Source organism: Nicotiana tomentosiformis, chromosome 4 (genome assembly GCF_000390325.3).
Source record: "Nicotiana tomentosiformis chromosome 4, ASM39032v3, whole genome shotgun sequence".
In the NCBI taxonomy this organism is placed as follows: domain Eukaryota; kingdom Viridiplantae; phylum Streptophyta; class Magnoliopsida; order Solanales; family Solanaceae; genus Nicotiana; species Nicotiana tomentosiformis.
The window spans coordinates 89,593,112-89,608,589 of record NC_090815.1 but is presented as its reverse complement, the minus strand read 5'-3'; the positions used below and the strand labels follow the sequence as shown (position 1 = coordinate 89,608,589).

Below are 15,478 nucleotides of genomic sequence, written 5' to 3'. Positions count from 1 at the left end.
ACCCCAAATTTTGCACACAATTCATAATCAACCTTACGGACCTACTTCAACTTCTGGAATCGGAATCCGACCCCGATATCAAAACTTCCACTACCGGTCAAAATCTCCAAAATTTTAATTTTCGCCATTTCAAGCCTAAATAAGCTACAAACCTCCAAAACATAATTCGGACATGCCCCTAAGTCTAAAATCACCTAACGGAGCTAACGAAACTCCATTCCGGAGTCGTCTTCACACAGTTCCGACTACGGTTCAAATCCTAACACTTAAGCTTACGTTTAGGGACTAAGTGTCCCAAAACACTCCAAAATCACGACCAACACCTCCCGGCAAGACACATAAGCAGAAAAAGAGACGAAAAAATAGTAGACGGGGGATTGGGGCTATAACTCTCAAAACGACCGGCCGGGTCGTTACAGATAGTTGAGTGACCATTTGAGTAATGGACTCCAATTTTGCCATTTGAACTATTGATTGCATTAATTCCCCTTTTAAAAATGAAAATATCTTTTGAATACTCGTATATTTAAGATCTACACGAAATGTTATTAGAATCAAATGGGAAATAACAAAACAAGTTATAGTATAAAGGACATTTTGCCGTTTACGTGCTCTTACATAGGGAGTTGTTATCCACATTGAATTTGTATATATATAATATACAGGTATTAAAATATAACTAATTCTGGTGCCATAAAATACCGGTAAATCGCAACCAGAAGGTCAATTAGTAATGTAAAAGTTTATAGAGAGATTATTTCTACTTATAAAAATAATTAAGTTATCCCTCCAGAAAATCATGTAAAATTCCTTGCATTGATCTTTTTCCTTACTGTCTTTTGTAGGGAACATTTAAGGTTGCTCGAACAATATGATATCTCATGCTAAATAATAGTATGAAACTATCCCCCAAAAATCTCGGTTAGAGCATCACGATACGTCATAGCGATAGATTTGTTTTCCATCTCGCCGGGATGCGAAATGCGAAAAGCGTTGAAAATATTAAATCCAAAGAAATAATTAATCTCAATTATCTATGTAACGGATTGGCTAAAATGGATCTCATAGTTAAAGAATGGTGTAGAAAGGGGAGCAATGAGTACCATGTGTTGAAAAAAAGCCATGCCTTGGTTCATATATGGTTTCTTGGTAAGGTTCATGAATGGGAAAAAGAATGGGCTTTTACACTTTGTTGAGGGATGGTTGCCCTAAGATTATCTGTCCCATGGTAGGGACAACTTTATTATAAGAAAAAGAAAAAAGATTTAGTGAGCTTCTTATAATTATTGAATTATATATGGCCTAAAATGCTTTTCTTGAACCAAGGGTCTATCGGAAACAAACTGTCTACCCTCACAAGATAGTAATAAGGTCTGCGTATACTCTACCATCCCCAAATCCCACTTGTGAAATTACACTGGGTTTTTTATTGTTATATACGGCATAAAATGTATATCTTCATGGTGGTGACTTGTCCTTCTCGTTAGTTTTAGTAATTAGACATTTCAACTCAAGATAAAATCTTGATTATTGGATTTTTAATCCCTTAATGAAGGATTGGTTGTGCTAAGCACTTGTCTCACCAAAGTGGGGCCTCAAGGAAAAAGGGGACACATAAAAATAAGAGAAAGGATCAAAGGATGAAAGCAAATTATTTCCTTGGGTTTGTGACCTTTGATATTGACAAATACATGTTGCAGTAGTCGGCAAACTTTTATGTTTTCCAATTGAACGTAGATATATTATAACTCTCTCTTCTAAGTAATGATTATTGTGACTTCGCCTATATTGAGAGCATGAGATCTCCAATTTTGTTCTCTCGAAATCACATTATTTATCTTTTAAAAAATTTCACACCTCTTAAAAAGACATTTAATAACCTTAATTATAATAATATTTTTCTAAATTACTCTTTATCTCATCTCACGTAATTAAGGAGTACTCCATTAAATGAAGCAATAACTGTAGATTTAGCAAAGAAAGTAATACATGACTTAACTTTTCTAAAACATCAAATATTTGAAACAAAAGTACTACTCTAAAGACCGGATCGGAGGAAGTAGTCTTGATGTATACAACAAACTAAATTAGCAATAAGAAATTGAAATAAAAGATAAAGTTCCACACTATTAGCTAGGCTTTATCAAGGAGATAATTAGATATTAGAGAAGTGTAGAGGATGAAGAGATAAAGGGTGTAATAGCAAAAAGTAGCCATGTGTGCGTGTGGAGACAAAAACTTATCACATTACATATATATAGACAATAAACAGCAAGAAGGTATATTTGTACAAACAAAATCTTCCAAACCATCACTGCAATAATACCACTCTATCCCAACCCTGTCCTACACTGTCAAGTGTCAATCTTGACAATGAATCTAGTTATTTGGAGGAAAACAATTTCTGAAAATTCCATTTCTTTTACATCTTACAAATTTCTGGAAGAAACTTTGGTGCCTTTCCTACACCAGTAACCATGATAAGGAAATCATTGCAGATAAACTTGAATGACTGCATTTGGCAAGAAGAAGCTGACATAGAAGTACAGTAGAACAGAGTACATGCAGACTCTCATCATCATTATAATCATGTCAACCAAACAAACAATCACCTTATTCTTCTTGTTTCTGAATATATCTTTATTCCCTACTGCCATTTCTGGTTTAAATCAAGAAGGACTTTCTTTAATGTCATGGCTTTCCACTTTTAACTCTTCTTCTTCTTCTTCTGTTACATCCTTCTCTTCATGGAATCCAAGTCATGAAAATCCATGCAAATGGGATTATATACAATGCACCAGAAATGGCTTTGTTTCAGATATCAAGATCATGTCCATTAATCTTCCCACAACGTTTCCAACTCAAGTTCTTTCTTTTCCCTTCCTCAAAGTTCTAATCCTCTCAAATTGTAACCTCACTGGTCAAATTCCAACTTCTATTGGAAACTTGTCATCACCTCTGGGAATTTTAGATCTCAGTTTCAATGCTCTAACAGGAAGTATTCCACCTGAAATAGGAAGATTATCACAACTGAAGCAACTTTCTTTGAGTTCCAATTTCCTTCAAGGTCAGATACCAAAGGAGATAGGAAGTTGCTCAGAATTGCAGCAGCTTGAGCTCTTTGATAACCAGCTTTCCGGAAAGATACCTGAAGAAATCGGTCAGTTAACGACTCTTGAAGTCTTTCGCGCAGGTGGGAACGAGGAAATTCGAGGAGAAATCCCAGTGCAGATATCAAACTGCAAAGAATTAGTCATTTTGGGACTTGCAGATACCGGTGTTTCGGGTCAGATTCCACATAGTATAGGTGAACTCAAGAAGCTGCAGACTCTTGCAGTTTACACAGCAAATCTGACTGGTGTAATCCCTCCACAAATTGGGAACTGCACTGCTTTAAAGGAGTTGTTTATCTATGAGAATCAAATCTCAGGGGAAATTCCCAGTGAACTTGGTCTGCTGAAGAATCTTAAGAAGGTTTTACTTTGGCAGAACAACCTGAAAGGGGAAATTCCAGGAAATCTTGGAAACTGTTCAAGTTTGAAAGTTATTGATTTCTCTTTGAACTATTTATCTGGAGAAATTCCTCCATCTTTCGAATACTTAGGCACATTGGAGGAGCTTCTATTATCAGATAACAGCATTTCTGGTGAAATCCCATACTATATTGGCAACTTTTCCAGCTTGAAGCAACTTGAATTGGACAACAATAATTTTTCAGGTGTGATCCCACCTACCATTAGGAATCTAAAGGAACTAAATCTGTTTTTCGCATGGCAGAATCAACTGCACGGGAGCATACCAACTGAGCTGGCCGATTGTTGGAAACTTCAGTCTTTGGATCTTTCTCACAATTATCTTACAGGATCAATTCCGAAAACTTTATTCAATCTCAGGAACTTAACTAAGCTGCTGCTGATATCAAATGTTCTATCTGGTGGAATTCCACCTGATATTGGAAATTGCACAAGTTTATCCAGATTACGCCTCGGATCAAACAGGCTCGACGGTCAAATTCCTCCAGAAATAGGCCAGCTACCGAGTTTGAGTTTTCTTGAATTGTCGGAAAATCAATTCACTGGATCAATTCCACCTGCTATTGGCAACTGTAGACAGCTAGAAATGGTTGATCTTCATGGAAACAAGCTTCAAGGAACAATTCCTTCCTCTTTTGTGTCTCTCACTGCTCTTAATGTGTTAGATCTTTCCATGAACAGATTATCAGGCAAGATTCCAGAAGATGTAGGGAAACTCACATCACTGAACAAGCTCATACTGAATGGAAACAACGTAGATGGAATTGTTCCCAAATCACTTGGACTTTGTGAGGATTTGCAGCTGTTGGATTTGAGCAGCAACAGACTCACAGGCTTAATCCCTATGGAGATTGGTCACCTGCAAGGACTAGATATTCTATTAAATTTAAGTCGGAATTTTTTGACAGGACCGGTTCCTGAAAGTTTCTCAAATTTTTCCAAGTTAGCCAGCATGGATATCTCTAATAACATGTTGACAGGAAGTCTTAGAGTACTCAGTAACCTTGACAACCTTGTTTCTCTGAATGTTTCTTACAATAACTTTTCTGGGGATCTTCCTAACACCAAATTCTTTCATGATCTTCCTACCAGTGTTTTTATTGGTAATCAAGAGCTCTGCACGAACAGAGATGCATGTCATTTAAGTGGAAATCATCATGGATTAAAATCCATAAGAAGGATCACCATTGCTATTGTACTCAGCATTTTCATGGCCATGCTAATTTTGACAGCTTGTATTGCCATATTTATCCGAGCTCAAGGAGAGATATGCCAGAAAGACGATGAAGAAAATGGTTTGGAGTGGGAATTTATCCCATTCCGAAAGCTTAGCTTCTCTGTAAATGATGTAGTGCCAAGACTTAGTGAATCTAACATTGTTGGAAAGGGTTGCTCCAGTTTTGTTTATCGTGTTGAAACTCCATCAGGACAGGTGATCGCAGTGAAGAAACTACTGCCTAAGAAGGTTGGCGAGGTTCCACAGAGGGATTTTTTTTCTGCAGAAGTTAGAACACTGGGATCAATCAGGCACAAAAACATAGTGAGGCTTTTGGGATGCTGTAATAATGGCAAAACAAGATTGCTCTTGTTTGATTACATTAGTAATGGGAGTTTAGCAGGACTGCTACATGAGAAGAGGGTATTTCTGGATTGGGATGCTAGGTATAATATCATACTAGGAGCAGCTCAGGGTTTAGCTTATCTTCACCATGACTGTATTCCTCCTATAGTCCATCGTGATATCAAGGCCAATAACATTTTGGTTGGTCCACAGTTTGAAGCTTTTCTTGCAGATTTTGGACTTGCAAAGCTCTTAAATACATCATCAGATAATTCAAGAGCTTCCACCATAATAGCTGGTTCCTATGGATATATAGCTCCTGGTAAGTACATTTTCACGCAAAAACATCATTCATCTCTTCAACAGGTCATATATTTAAATATCTCAATATAACAGATTGGTTAATTAGATATATCTTTATGCTGGTACTCTTGAATATTAGCTTTTTTAGACGTATTGTGGGTATAAATTGGGTATGAGTACTAAATTAGGAGAGCATTCTAAATATTTTGGTCCTACATTGCAGAATATGGATATAGTCTAAGAGTAACTGAGAAGAGTGATGTCTATAGCTACGGCATTGTGCTTCTTGAGGTCCTAACAGGGATGGAACCAACCGATTCCCGGATACCAGAAGGTGCCCACATTGTTACTTGGATAAATCAGGAGCTAAGAATAAAACATAAGGAATTCACAACAATTCTTGATCAGCAATTACTTTTAAGGTCTGGTACACAAACTCAGGAGATGCTTCAAGTTCTTGGTGTGGCACTACTTTGTGTTAATTCGTGCCCGGATGAAAGACCAACAATGAAGGATGTAGCGGCAATGCTAACGGAAATTAGGCACGAAAATGAAGATTTCGAGAAGCCTAATCATCTAGGAAAAGGATCAGTATCAAATCCTAAAGCAGCAGTGCAATGTCCTAGTTTCTCTGGTTCATCTGAACCTCTCATCAGATCGCCTCCTTAATAACAGTAACTCAGTCTTTGCCTAGTTCTAGCTAGTTCATTCTTTCAAGTAACTAATAAAGATGTATAAATTATTAATGTGCATCAGTATTCATTTAAAAAATAAAAAGAACATTACTTATTCGATCACATTGCTACCTTCTACTCTACAAACTACTTGTGTGTTGGTTTAAATGAAGAAGGATCATTTATTTTCCTTCCAATTTCTGCAACTATAAAAAAGGGTAGCTCGGTGTACGAAGCATCCCGCGTTCGCGCAGGGTGTAGGGAATGGCCGCCCCCCAATGCGGTGTAATGTAGGCAGTCTATCCTAATGCAAGCATCAAAGGCTGATTCCACGGCTCGAACTATCATAGAAGAAATCTTAAAAAATGGTCCCTGCAATTATTCAATTAAACAAATGAAAGACAAGAGAGCAACATATCCGGTCCTTAGATCTAACAAATATCTTAAGGCTAATTTACCTTTATAATGATTAGTGAAAATAAAGAGAGTAAAAAGTACAACAACAATCTTCCTCTGCGATAAGTAGTCCTTGGAGGATCCTCCTTGAAATGACAAAAACCAATACTAATGCTTGACGATTGATTTAATGAGGCACCAAGTGTGTGGCCTACCATCATTAAAATTGGTGAAAATAATGGTAAATCGGAGTTCAAATCCTAGCAAAGACAAAAAATACTAGGTGATTTTTCCTCGCTTACTAAGCCGAGGGTCTACCGGAAACAACCTCTCTGCCTTCTTGAAGGTAGGGGTAAGGTGTGCATACACACTACACTCCCCAAACCTCACTTGTGAGACTACATTGTGTTTGTTGTTATTGTTGTTGTTGGTTTTTCCTCGTTTGCCCAATGATTGGTGGACATAGTTATCCGGTACAGCATGAAATAGCCAAGGTGACAAGCTGGCTTGAACATGATTGTTATAAAAAATAAAAGATTGATTAACTGAGAAGTATAAATATGTGATGATTAAAGATTAGGAAACAGATATCAATGATAGAAGGTACTAAGGAAGCAGCAAGTGCAGTTTCATTTCCAAACTAGGGCCCTGCAGATAAAATTGGTAACTCTGAATCCAATTTGTAGTTTGTGTGGGGGTGATCTGGTTGTGACAAGATCAAGCTTGGTTGGCTGTATGTAAAAAGAAACATGTAATTATGGGGAAACGAAGGGACCATCATTCCCTACCAATTCTTTTAAAGTCATTTTCACAAAAGATGAAGAAGCATTAGCTCACCATGTTCTTGAAAGGTACATTGCTTTTTAGCCATGTGATAGCAAACCTTTTTAGGCCCACAAGTAGGTTTCAAGCTTCAAATTCTGAGGAAACATATACTATTATGTATCAACTTTCTATAGAACCTCTTTGAGAACATTAGGTATTTAATTTACTTATTCCCAGCATAAAGTAGTAAAGCAACATTTTACATTTAGGTTTGTGCTTGATGCATGAAAATGGTGCAATAACAAAGTAAGTAAATTTGGACGATGTTATCCATCTTATCATAGTAAAAATTGGAGGGTATTTGATCCAACAACTTGGCTTTCATTCTCAAGAAAAGTGATCAACCGTACGCCACTTGCTTTCAACCCCAGACTGGCTCATAGAAGGCAAGATAGACACAAGCTACATGTGCACAAAGAAGAAAGGACAAAGGTTGGCAGATATAAGGATCTATAGTGATCACTAAAAAACAAGTGTGTTAGATGTAGAGGAAGTGCAAAGAATGAAGGAAAGCAAAAAGAATAATTCAAAAATCAGTAACACGAACAACTCTCAAGATAGGGTATCACTATGCATTCCATCCTCATAGGGAAATCTCAAAGTATCACATCACAAAACTTGGAGCCTGTTGTTTCTTATATTTATTAAATAAGGATTCAATAATAATACCATGATTTGCTATGTATTAATTATACATAGGATAATACCAAGTACCAAATAGGGTGTATAGCTAATACTTGTATTAGTTATTAATTATACATTGGTTGAAAAAGTATACCAAAGCAAAGATTAATAATACCAAAGCCAATACATGCATTATTTTCCCTAATACATCTTACCAAACGACCCCTTAATGCTTTGTAGTTTCTGTCAAGTTTCAGTGATAGATTGCTAACAATCACGTGTCCCTTCATATTGTGGTGAAACCTGAAAGTAAGTTGGCCACACACCCGGCTCTCAACACAACAGAAAGAAGAAAGGAAAAGCTAAACAAAAGTAATCAAATCTAGCAGAGCTTGCTTTAGACGAACCCCAGACAAGTGCACGGAGGGATAGACACAGACAAATCAAAAGAACAGAGGATAAAGGTGTGCAAATACAAGGGTCTACCAGAAAATTAGAGCATTACAACCAGAGAAAGTGAAATTTGTGAAGCAATGAAATACATAAAACGATTTACAAAACTCTTGGAGGAACATAACTCCAGATTACAGTAACAAGAGGACCAAAGTTAGTAATTTGCTCATATTTTAGGCAATCAGCTACTAGCATGTGGTAGCATATTACTCAATTTGGTAACAAGTTCTTCTATTTTTGGCTCCTTTACGGAACATATGCCAGAATCCAGCATTACATCTTATAGATCAGTATTTCAACCTTTACCAAAGTAAGGACAGCTTATGCAATGTAAGAAAAAGGGGCTTTGCTAGGAAGTACCGAGGAAACAATATATACATGAGTGTGATCATTGGCATATATTGATCAGTTCTCCTTATTAAATCTTTGAGCTCGAAGCTCAACTCGCAATGCTAGAAGAGGCATGGAAAAAGTAACACAAATGTGCCAGCACTTCAATGCTCATCAGCCGCTGCATGGATAATCTGACGCACTTAAATGTGTTGCTGAAAACTTATAGACAGTGGAGATGGTGCTTACTGCTTTGCCCCTGGATGCCATTTTATGCTGCATCCAATGCTAGTAGCAAGTACAAAAACCGAGATCAGTACATAACCTAAGAGCATAAATCCCAACCTCAACAATTCCCATTAGGCTTTTCAAGGGAAGAAAACCAGAGGCGGCTCAACAACACTTGGGGCCTAAAGCCAAATTTTAATTGGAGGCCCTTCAATAATAATTTTAATACATATTTTTATTTAGGATATATTTTATAACTTTTTGAGATGCAAAATTATTAATTAGTTTTCTATAATCGATTTCTTCTAATAGGCTTGTGACTTGTTCATCTAAAAACACTCCCCTATAGTTTCGAATTTAGTTTTTCTATTGTTTGTGAAAAGTTTATCAAGATCTCCTTTTTTAGATTGTATATTTCAACTCTTCTCCTTTTTTTTTTTTTAGAATAACAAGATTTATATTTTCTAGTTGTCATATTCAAATTCTAATAAATATTTAAAAAATATACCTATGAAGTAAAAATAACAAATATAACAAATTTAAGATAAAAAAAGATACTGAAAAGTTAGAATGAAAGAACTAGATTCAAGAAGTATGAAGACTTAATTCCAAATTTCGTAATGCTGCTTCAAATATTTCTCGCAAGCTTTAAACGTGAGAAAGAACAGAAAATGAGACACAATTTAGTATAAGGAAAGTAATTTTAACTATGTCTTTAAAAAGCAACATAAATTATCGGAAGTTTTGAACAACAAATAGTTCATCTTAGAAAAAGTAAGAAAGAATATAAGACAAAGTATGTAAATTGATGGAAAAGGTGAATTGAAAGATTGTAGCTCTTGCATAAACCAAGAAAGAGAATATAAAGGTTTAACCCGTCACTTATTCGCACAGCTAAAATGTTGTCTTTTCTTTTATAAGAAAATTTTCATTTTCTTCTAAATAGTACTCAATATTTTCCAAAACATAAATAAAATATAAACCCATTATTATTGAAAATGGGGCCCCAAAATTTGGGGGCCTAAAGCAACAGCTTTAGCTGCTTTATGGTTAAGCCGGCACTGAAGAAAACCACAAATTCTTGTAAAACCAGAAAAAGCAGACAATAAGGGGGCATATAAACGGAAATAAGAGTACCTGGGTTTTTGATTGGATGAAACTGGCTGGCCACTAAGCACGCAATCTATTGCTAGGCTCAAGTCTCTAGGGGATGTGTCATAACAACTATATTAGGAATTTGCAATAGTACACTAGATTCCTGAGAGAAAATTGAAAGACAATGTAACTAACCTTCCTGTGATAGGCACATTGTTACTTGGCCTTGAATCATCAAATTGGCCATGATACACTAGCTCAAAGGGCCTTCTGCCATCCTGTCACAAAATTAAATTCTTCAACTACACAAATAATTCCAAACAATAAAAGAAACATTGCTTTACAACTCTTCTGAGAACACTTATTTAGAGGCTTCGAGAATATGTTAGTAGTATTAACTTGGGATGAAAGAAATGAGTGAAACACTACAATACCCCCAGTAAGAACTGGGATAGAAAGCCATGAACTGTGGTTGAGAGGATTTCAAACAAGGGGGTAAAATACATCCATAAGGGAGATAATGCATATATTTAAGAAAGAAACAAGAGACAGAAAAGTATGTTTAAATTTCAAAACAGGGGTATGGTGTGTCATGCTAACCTTGAAGCTTTCAGATATAACTCGAGTAGTCATTACCTTTTTGAACAGGAAAAATTCTGGTGTACAAACAGCCCCAAAGTCTTTTGCAACTTCTTGTGACTGCAAGAAAAACATCAAGCTGAAGAAGTTCGAACAAGTTCGATGTGAAACAGATTGTAAAATTTTCAAATAAAAAACATAAGAAACAGACAAGCAGTGGATACATGTCAAGTAGTGTTTTGCACACCTCATCTTTGTACAACAGTTAATGAGTATAAAGTATCAGTGCGATTTAGAAGATTTCTTGCCAACTGTGATAACTCCATAATTGTACTTCCACGACTTAGTTTAGACAATTGCAGCCTCAAGGAAGAACAACAAGTCCAAAGAGGTAGAGTCAGAGGCGTAAGCAGCATACGATCACTGGGTCCAACTGAACCCAAATGACCTCCTGTTCTTGTGTCATGGTTGACCTAACTAAACTTCTGGAATGTATAGTTAAAATGGAAGTAATTAAGAGGCTCCAGGTCAGATATATCTCAGCAGCAACTTCATTCATACTTTTTTTAATTTCTCAATCCCCTAAAAGATAATGTAAGTTTCAGTGAAAAGAGTTAAATATTTTTGGGCATTGCCCTAAGCCTCATCAGGGCTCCGCAGCATCGTGGGAAATAGTAAGCTTCCAGACATGCTAATTCTCAGCAACCAATTTGGACAGTGGGGGTAGAACCAGTATAAATAGTAACTAGAGTTGTTGATATTCTCAACAGAACTAAACCAGTCTTGTAGAAAAATATAGTGGAGAAATAAGGGGTAATAGCGGACTGGCCTGGTGACCATGTGAATCTAGCCAAACATTGATATCCAGCAACAAAAATATTTCCATAGAAAATGAAAAAAAGAAATGGGATGATAAATGAAAGTGATATATATACAATACAAGCAATTATATTGAAAACTATCATCAGGAACTCATTAGAGAAGCACACCTCATCATAAAGATAAGGGAAAGGATATTTGAAGAGCTTAGCGTCTTCTACCATGAATTCAGGTCCATCCTGTGAAAGATGGAGAAACTCACAACAATTCCTTAATGGTCTCATAAAACCAAGAGATCATAAGTTATATAGCATCTGAACCTGTGGATGTGTAACTACAGAGTTTGAAGATATTGCTACCACCGCAAGCCCTTTCTGCAGCAAAGATGAACTTCTTGATGTTATTCTGCTCTTTTCAACTACTGAGCTGACAGAAAGCAGAGAGTGCATGTAATACGTGAAGTTAGAAAAGAAGGGAAACCGAATCAGATTACCACCTACCTTCATGTAGAAATTTGAAAGTTTAACAATATCCTTCTTCAAATGTATGACAAATGGACAATGGTTGCAGATGAACATAACCTGCGAAATTACATTATTGGAGTTGAATCACAGTTAAAACAAGTTAATATAGAAGAGGGAAAGGATATTCATGGCTCTTTAATTCTTTTTTCAACCTTCAGCTCGTAATAAAATTCTAATTTTAAGTTAAACCCTTGTGCTGGCAGAAGTATATATTGTATGGCTAACAGATATTTTTATTTAGTTAAGGACTAATGAGAACATGTTTTATGGCCTACAGAATTCAGTTCATTTTACAGGTTGACCACATGAAATTAATGATGACATGGATGAAGGTCAAGAAAACAAGCTCACTCAGATGGACATTATTCGTAAAGCCAATAACTCGAGAACACCTAATAAATACACCACACTAAAGTCAACGGAGTAGCCATCAATAAATGTGCAGCATGTATATCGCACACGAAAACCTGGAGTAAACTCGTTACTGGGTATACTCAATTGCGGACCTACAATGTAGCTATTGGGTACTCAAGCACCCCATTGTCCTTTACCCAAATACTATATTTTTATAACTAATAGTAACATATAAATATATTAGCTGCACATCCAATCTCAAAGTAGCACTTCAAGATTTAAGGCAGTTGAGCACCCCCGACTTAGAAATCCCGAGTCCGCCGCTGGGATACTAGGAGTAAACCTGGATGAAGCTCAAAAAGCTTCTTTTGTATGGAAAGTAAAGAATGGTGGAATATACTATGTGAAATCATGTTGCGACTACTTATCGATAAAAGGGGCAAGAGAGACTGTAGATTAGCAACAGAAAATGATCTTGAGAATAAATTCCCCAACCAGAGTGGCATGCTATGGATGGACAGAGCTATAAGAGGGATGCTTGACAGGTGACAACTAAAAAATAAGAGATTTATAGGTAGCATGGACTAGTTTTTCCAAGGAAGAAGCAGAATCAGTTAGAGACACTATACTATACTGTAAATACATTTGGCAGACATGGTGGACGTTTTCTAGCCTGCGTGGTATGCATTAGGTAAATAATGGGAAAGAAGCAATCTGTGCCCAATTGGCAGGGCAGAAAAAGCAGAAACAACTCTGGAAGATCATTTCTCTGTGTATATTTGGATAATATGGATGGAAAGAACTAATAGGTGTTTTGAGGGGAAAGCATAAATTCTGTCTATTGATAACTTTTGATGCATTCGAAATTGAAAATTTTTGGAGCAAGTCTTGCTTTTTGACGACACAGATATATCTGTATTTCTTGAACTCATTACATACATATATACATAACGAATCTAAGTATAGCAAATTCTTTTGCACACACACTACCTCCTTTACCGCTGCAGTTCAGTGAAAAAGTCATCCTTTATGTATCATAAAGATTCTCTCACTTAGCAAATTAAATTCATAATTCACAATCGAACACATTCTTCCAGAGTCTGTAAACAAATTATAGTAAACAAAATACACTCATTTATGCAAACAATTCTAAACATGAAGAAAATCAAGAAAAGAATTATAATAATACTTTCTGTATCTCAATTTCACTGTCTTGAGTATTTACATTCAATTATGAATTAGAAAATTGAATTATTATTAATCTATTTAGCCTTTTGGATTCAATTTTTATTTTATAACCGAGAAATTCCCTAGTGCTAGAGGCTCGCCCTCTACACTTCTCCACTCAAAATACCATGCTTTTGTGTGCAGTAGGGCGCACCTAACCCACACAACGCTCATACCAATGGATTCAATTATTTAAATGTGTCTCCATGCCAGTTTAACAAACACCTAAAATTATTTTGTCTTTGTTAGGCTTAGTCAGCTCGAAGATACTCTTAACATAGTTGATATTGTCCGCTTTGGGTCAATCCCGCACGTATGCCCTTAAAAGGCATCACACCATTAAGAGATCCTTACACCTTATATGTAGGATTCCTACCTTTTTCAGGTACCAATATGGGACTTTGTTCGCAGCCCCAACACTCTATGACCTGGAAGAATTGAGGTCAAATATCACTTTAGAATTTTTAAATTTATCCGAAAAGTCGAATTAATCCACATAAAGTGGGACAGAAGAAGTAGCTATAGATGACGATCTATCCCCTCATTGTGCATTTAACCGAACCTACTACGCTCCACTCGCACCATGTACATTTCTAGAAAAAATTTGGACTATGTATGTATATAATAGATCACATAATAATAACAGTACAATTTTATCATTTCAGGAAAATAATAGTAATAATATTGTTTCCTTTTACCAGCAATGCAGGATATGGCTCAAAATCATCAAGCTTCCAAACTTTTCCAGTGAGCGGCTCCGTAAGCTGATACATTACTCCCATTAAAACAAAAAATCTTTGTTTGCATTATTGCATACGTTAATAAGCAACCAACTGCCAACATTACTTAATAAAAACAAAAGTACCTCAAAATTGGGAGCTCTGAAACCAAGAGAGACGCCTTTGGACTCTGTTCTTGCAGCTCGTATCGCTAGCTTCCTCGCCGGCAGAATTCTCCGGCGTTGCAGAGGATAATAGCCCTGATTCAAGTAGCAGAGCGAGGACAGAGAAGAAGAAGCAGTTATAGCGGCGGTGGATAACGTGCGCGGGAGCGATAGTAAACGTGCGCCGGTTGATGTCACGGTGACTGTTGGAATAACCGCCATGGTTTCCGCTTAATAGAAAATCTCTGCTTCACACAAAACCGCTATCCGGAGGTCAATATGGTTAGTTGAAATTCTTCTGGGCAAAGAGGCTAAATATATTGGGCCACTATTTTTATTGGGCTGACCTTAGTAATAAGTGCACAGTAGACGGTTTAAAGTCTGCAATTTAAAATATATCCACACCTTACAATGTATTTAAAGATTAGCATATTCACCCAAACTTTAGGACTAAGAATCCTGAATTTTTGAGATGCTAATTTAAAATTCAGGACTTAGTATCCTAAATTTTTGAGCTGTTAATTTGAAATTCAGGACACTTAGTCTTGATAGAAATTCAAGACTAAGTGTCCTAAATTTTTGAATTCCTAATTTAAAATTCAGGACACAAGATTCGAAGTTTTTGACACAATTTTTGAACTTTGGTATATCGTGTCCTGAAGTTTGAACTTTGAGGTTTAAACTTCAAGATACCATGTCCTTAAATTTGAACGAATTGGTTAATTTTTTAATATATTATAAATTATGAATATATTTTAAACAACATACTTAAAAATTGTTATCTTGTGCCATTTTCACTGTCATAAAGCATCCATAGTGCTTCAGCTCTTAAATGGGTTTAAGCCCATTCTAAGTTGACCACCTACCTGTCTCTCCATACGATTCTTCTTATTTTTGTTTTTCTAGTCTCAACCATTTGCGTTTGCTTTGAAAGAATAGGCAAAAAGGTTTGAAAAATTAAAAGATATATTTTCTCATACATAAGCTCATAACTCAAATGTTAGACTTAAATTAGAAAATTTTCATCTAGACCACGAGGTTCTTAAATGTAAAACTTTATCCACACTTCA

The 15,478-nt window shown here is 36.1% G+C and overlaps 2 protein-coding genes across 4 annotated transcripts; one reads left to right on the top strand and one right to left on the bottom strand.

Annotated features, from left to right (window-relative positions):
• The first annotated feature begins 2,410 nt into the window (after positions 1-2,410).
• On the top strand, positions 2,411-6,194 carry LOC104098918 (LRR receptor-like serine/threonine-protein kinase RGI1). The gene is made up of 2 exons (XM_009605773.3): positions 2,411-5,416; positions 5,621-6,194. The coding sequence occupies exons 1-2, from the start codon at positions 2,563-2,565 to the stop codon at positions 6,064-6,066; spliced, it is 3,300 nt and encodes a 1,099-aa protein (XP_009604068.2). The 5' UTR covers positions 2,411-2,562; the 3' UTR covers positions 6,067-6,194.
• A 2,234-nt stretch (positions 6,195-8,428) lies between these two features.
• LOC104116870 (uncharacterized) lies at positions 8,429-14,700 on the bottom strand. Of its 3 annotated transcripts, XM_070199984.1 has the most exons (9): positions 14,391-14,699; positions 14,224-14,289; positions 11,921-12,001; positions 11,741-11,794; positions 11,591-11,659; positions 10,659-10,721; positions 10,218-10,300; positions 10,065-10,130; positions 8,429-8,987 (listed from the first exon to the last, which is right to left on the bottom strand). In XM_070199984.1, exons 1-9 carry the CDS (start codon positions 14,628-14,630, stop codon positions 8,945-8,947), a joined length of 765 nt encoding a protein of 254 aa, XP_070056085.1. In that variant the 5' UTR covers positions 14,631-14,699; the 3' UTR covers positions 8,429-8,944. The 3 variants fall into 3 exon arrangements, with proteins under 3 accessions (XP_070056085.1, XP_070056087.1, XP_070056086.1); XM_070199986.1 differs by lacking the exon at positions 11,591-11,659 and having other exon boundaries at positions 14,391-14,700; XM_070199985.1 differs by lacking the exon at positions 14,224-14,289 and having other exon boundaries at positions 14,391-14,700.
• Positions 14,701-15,478: the final 778 nt, after the last annotated feature.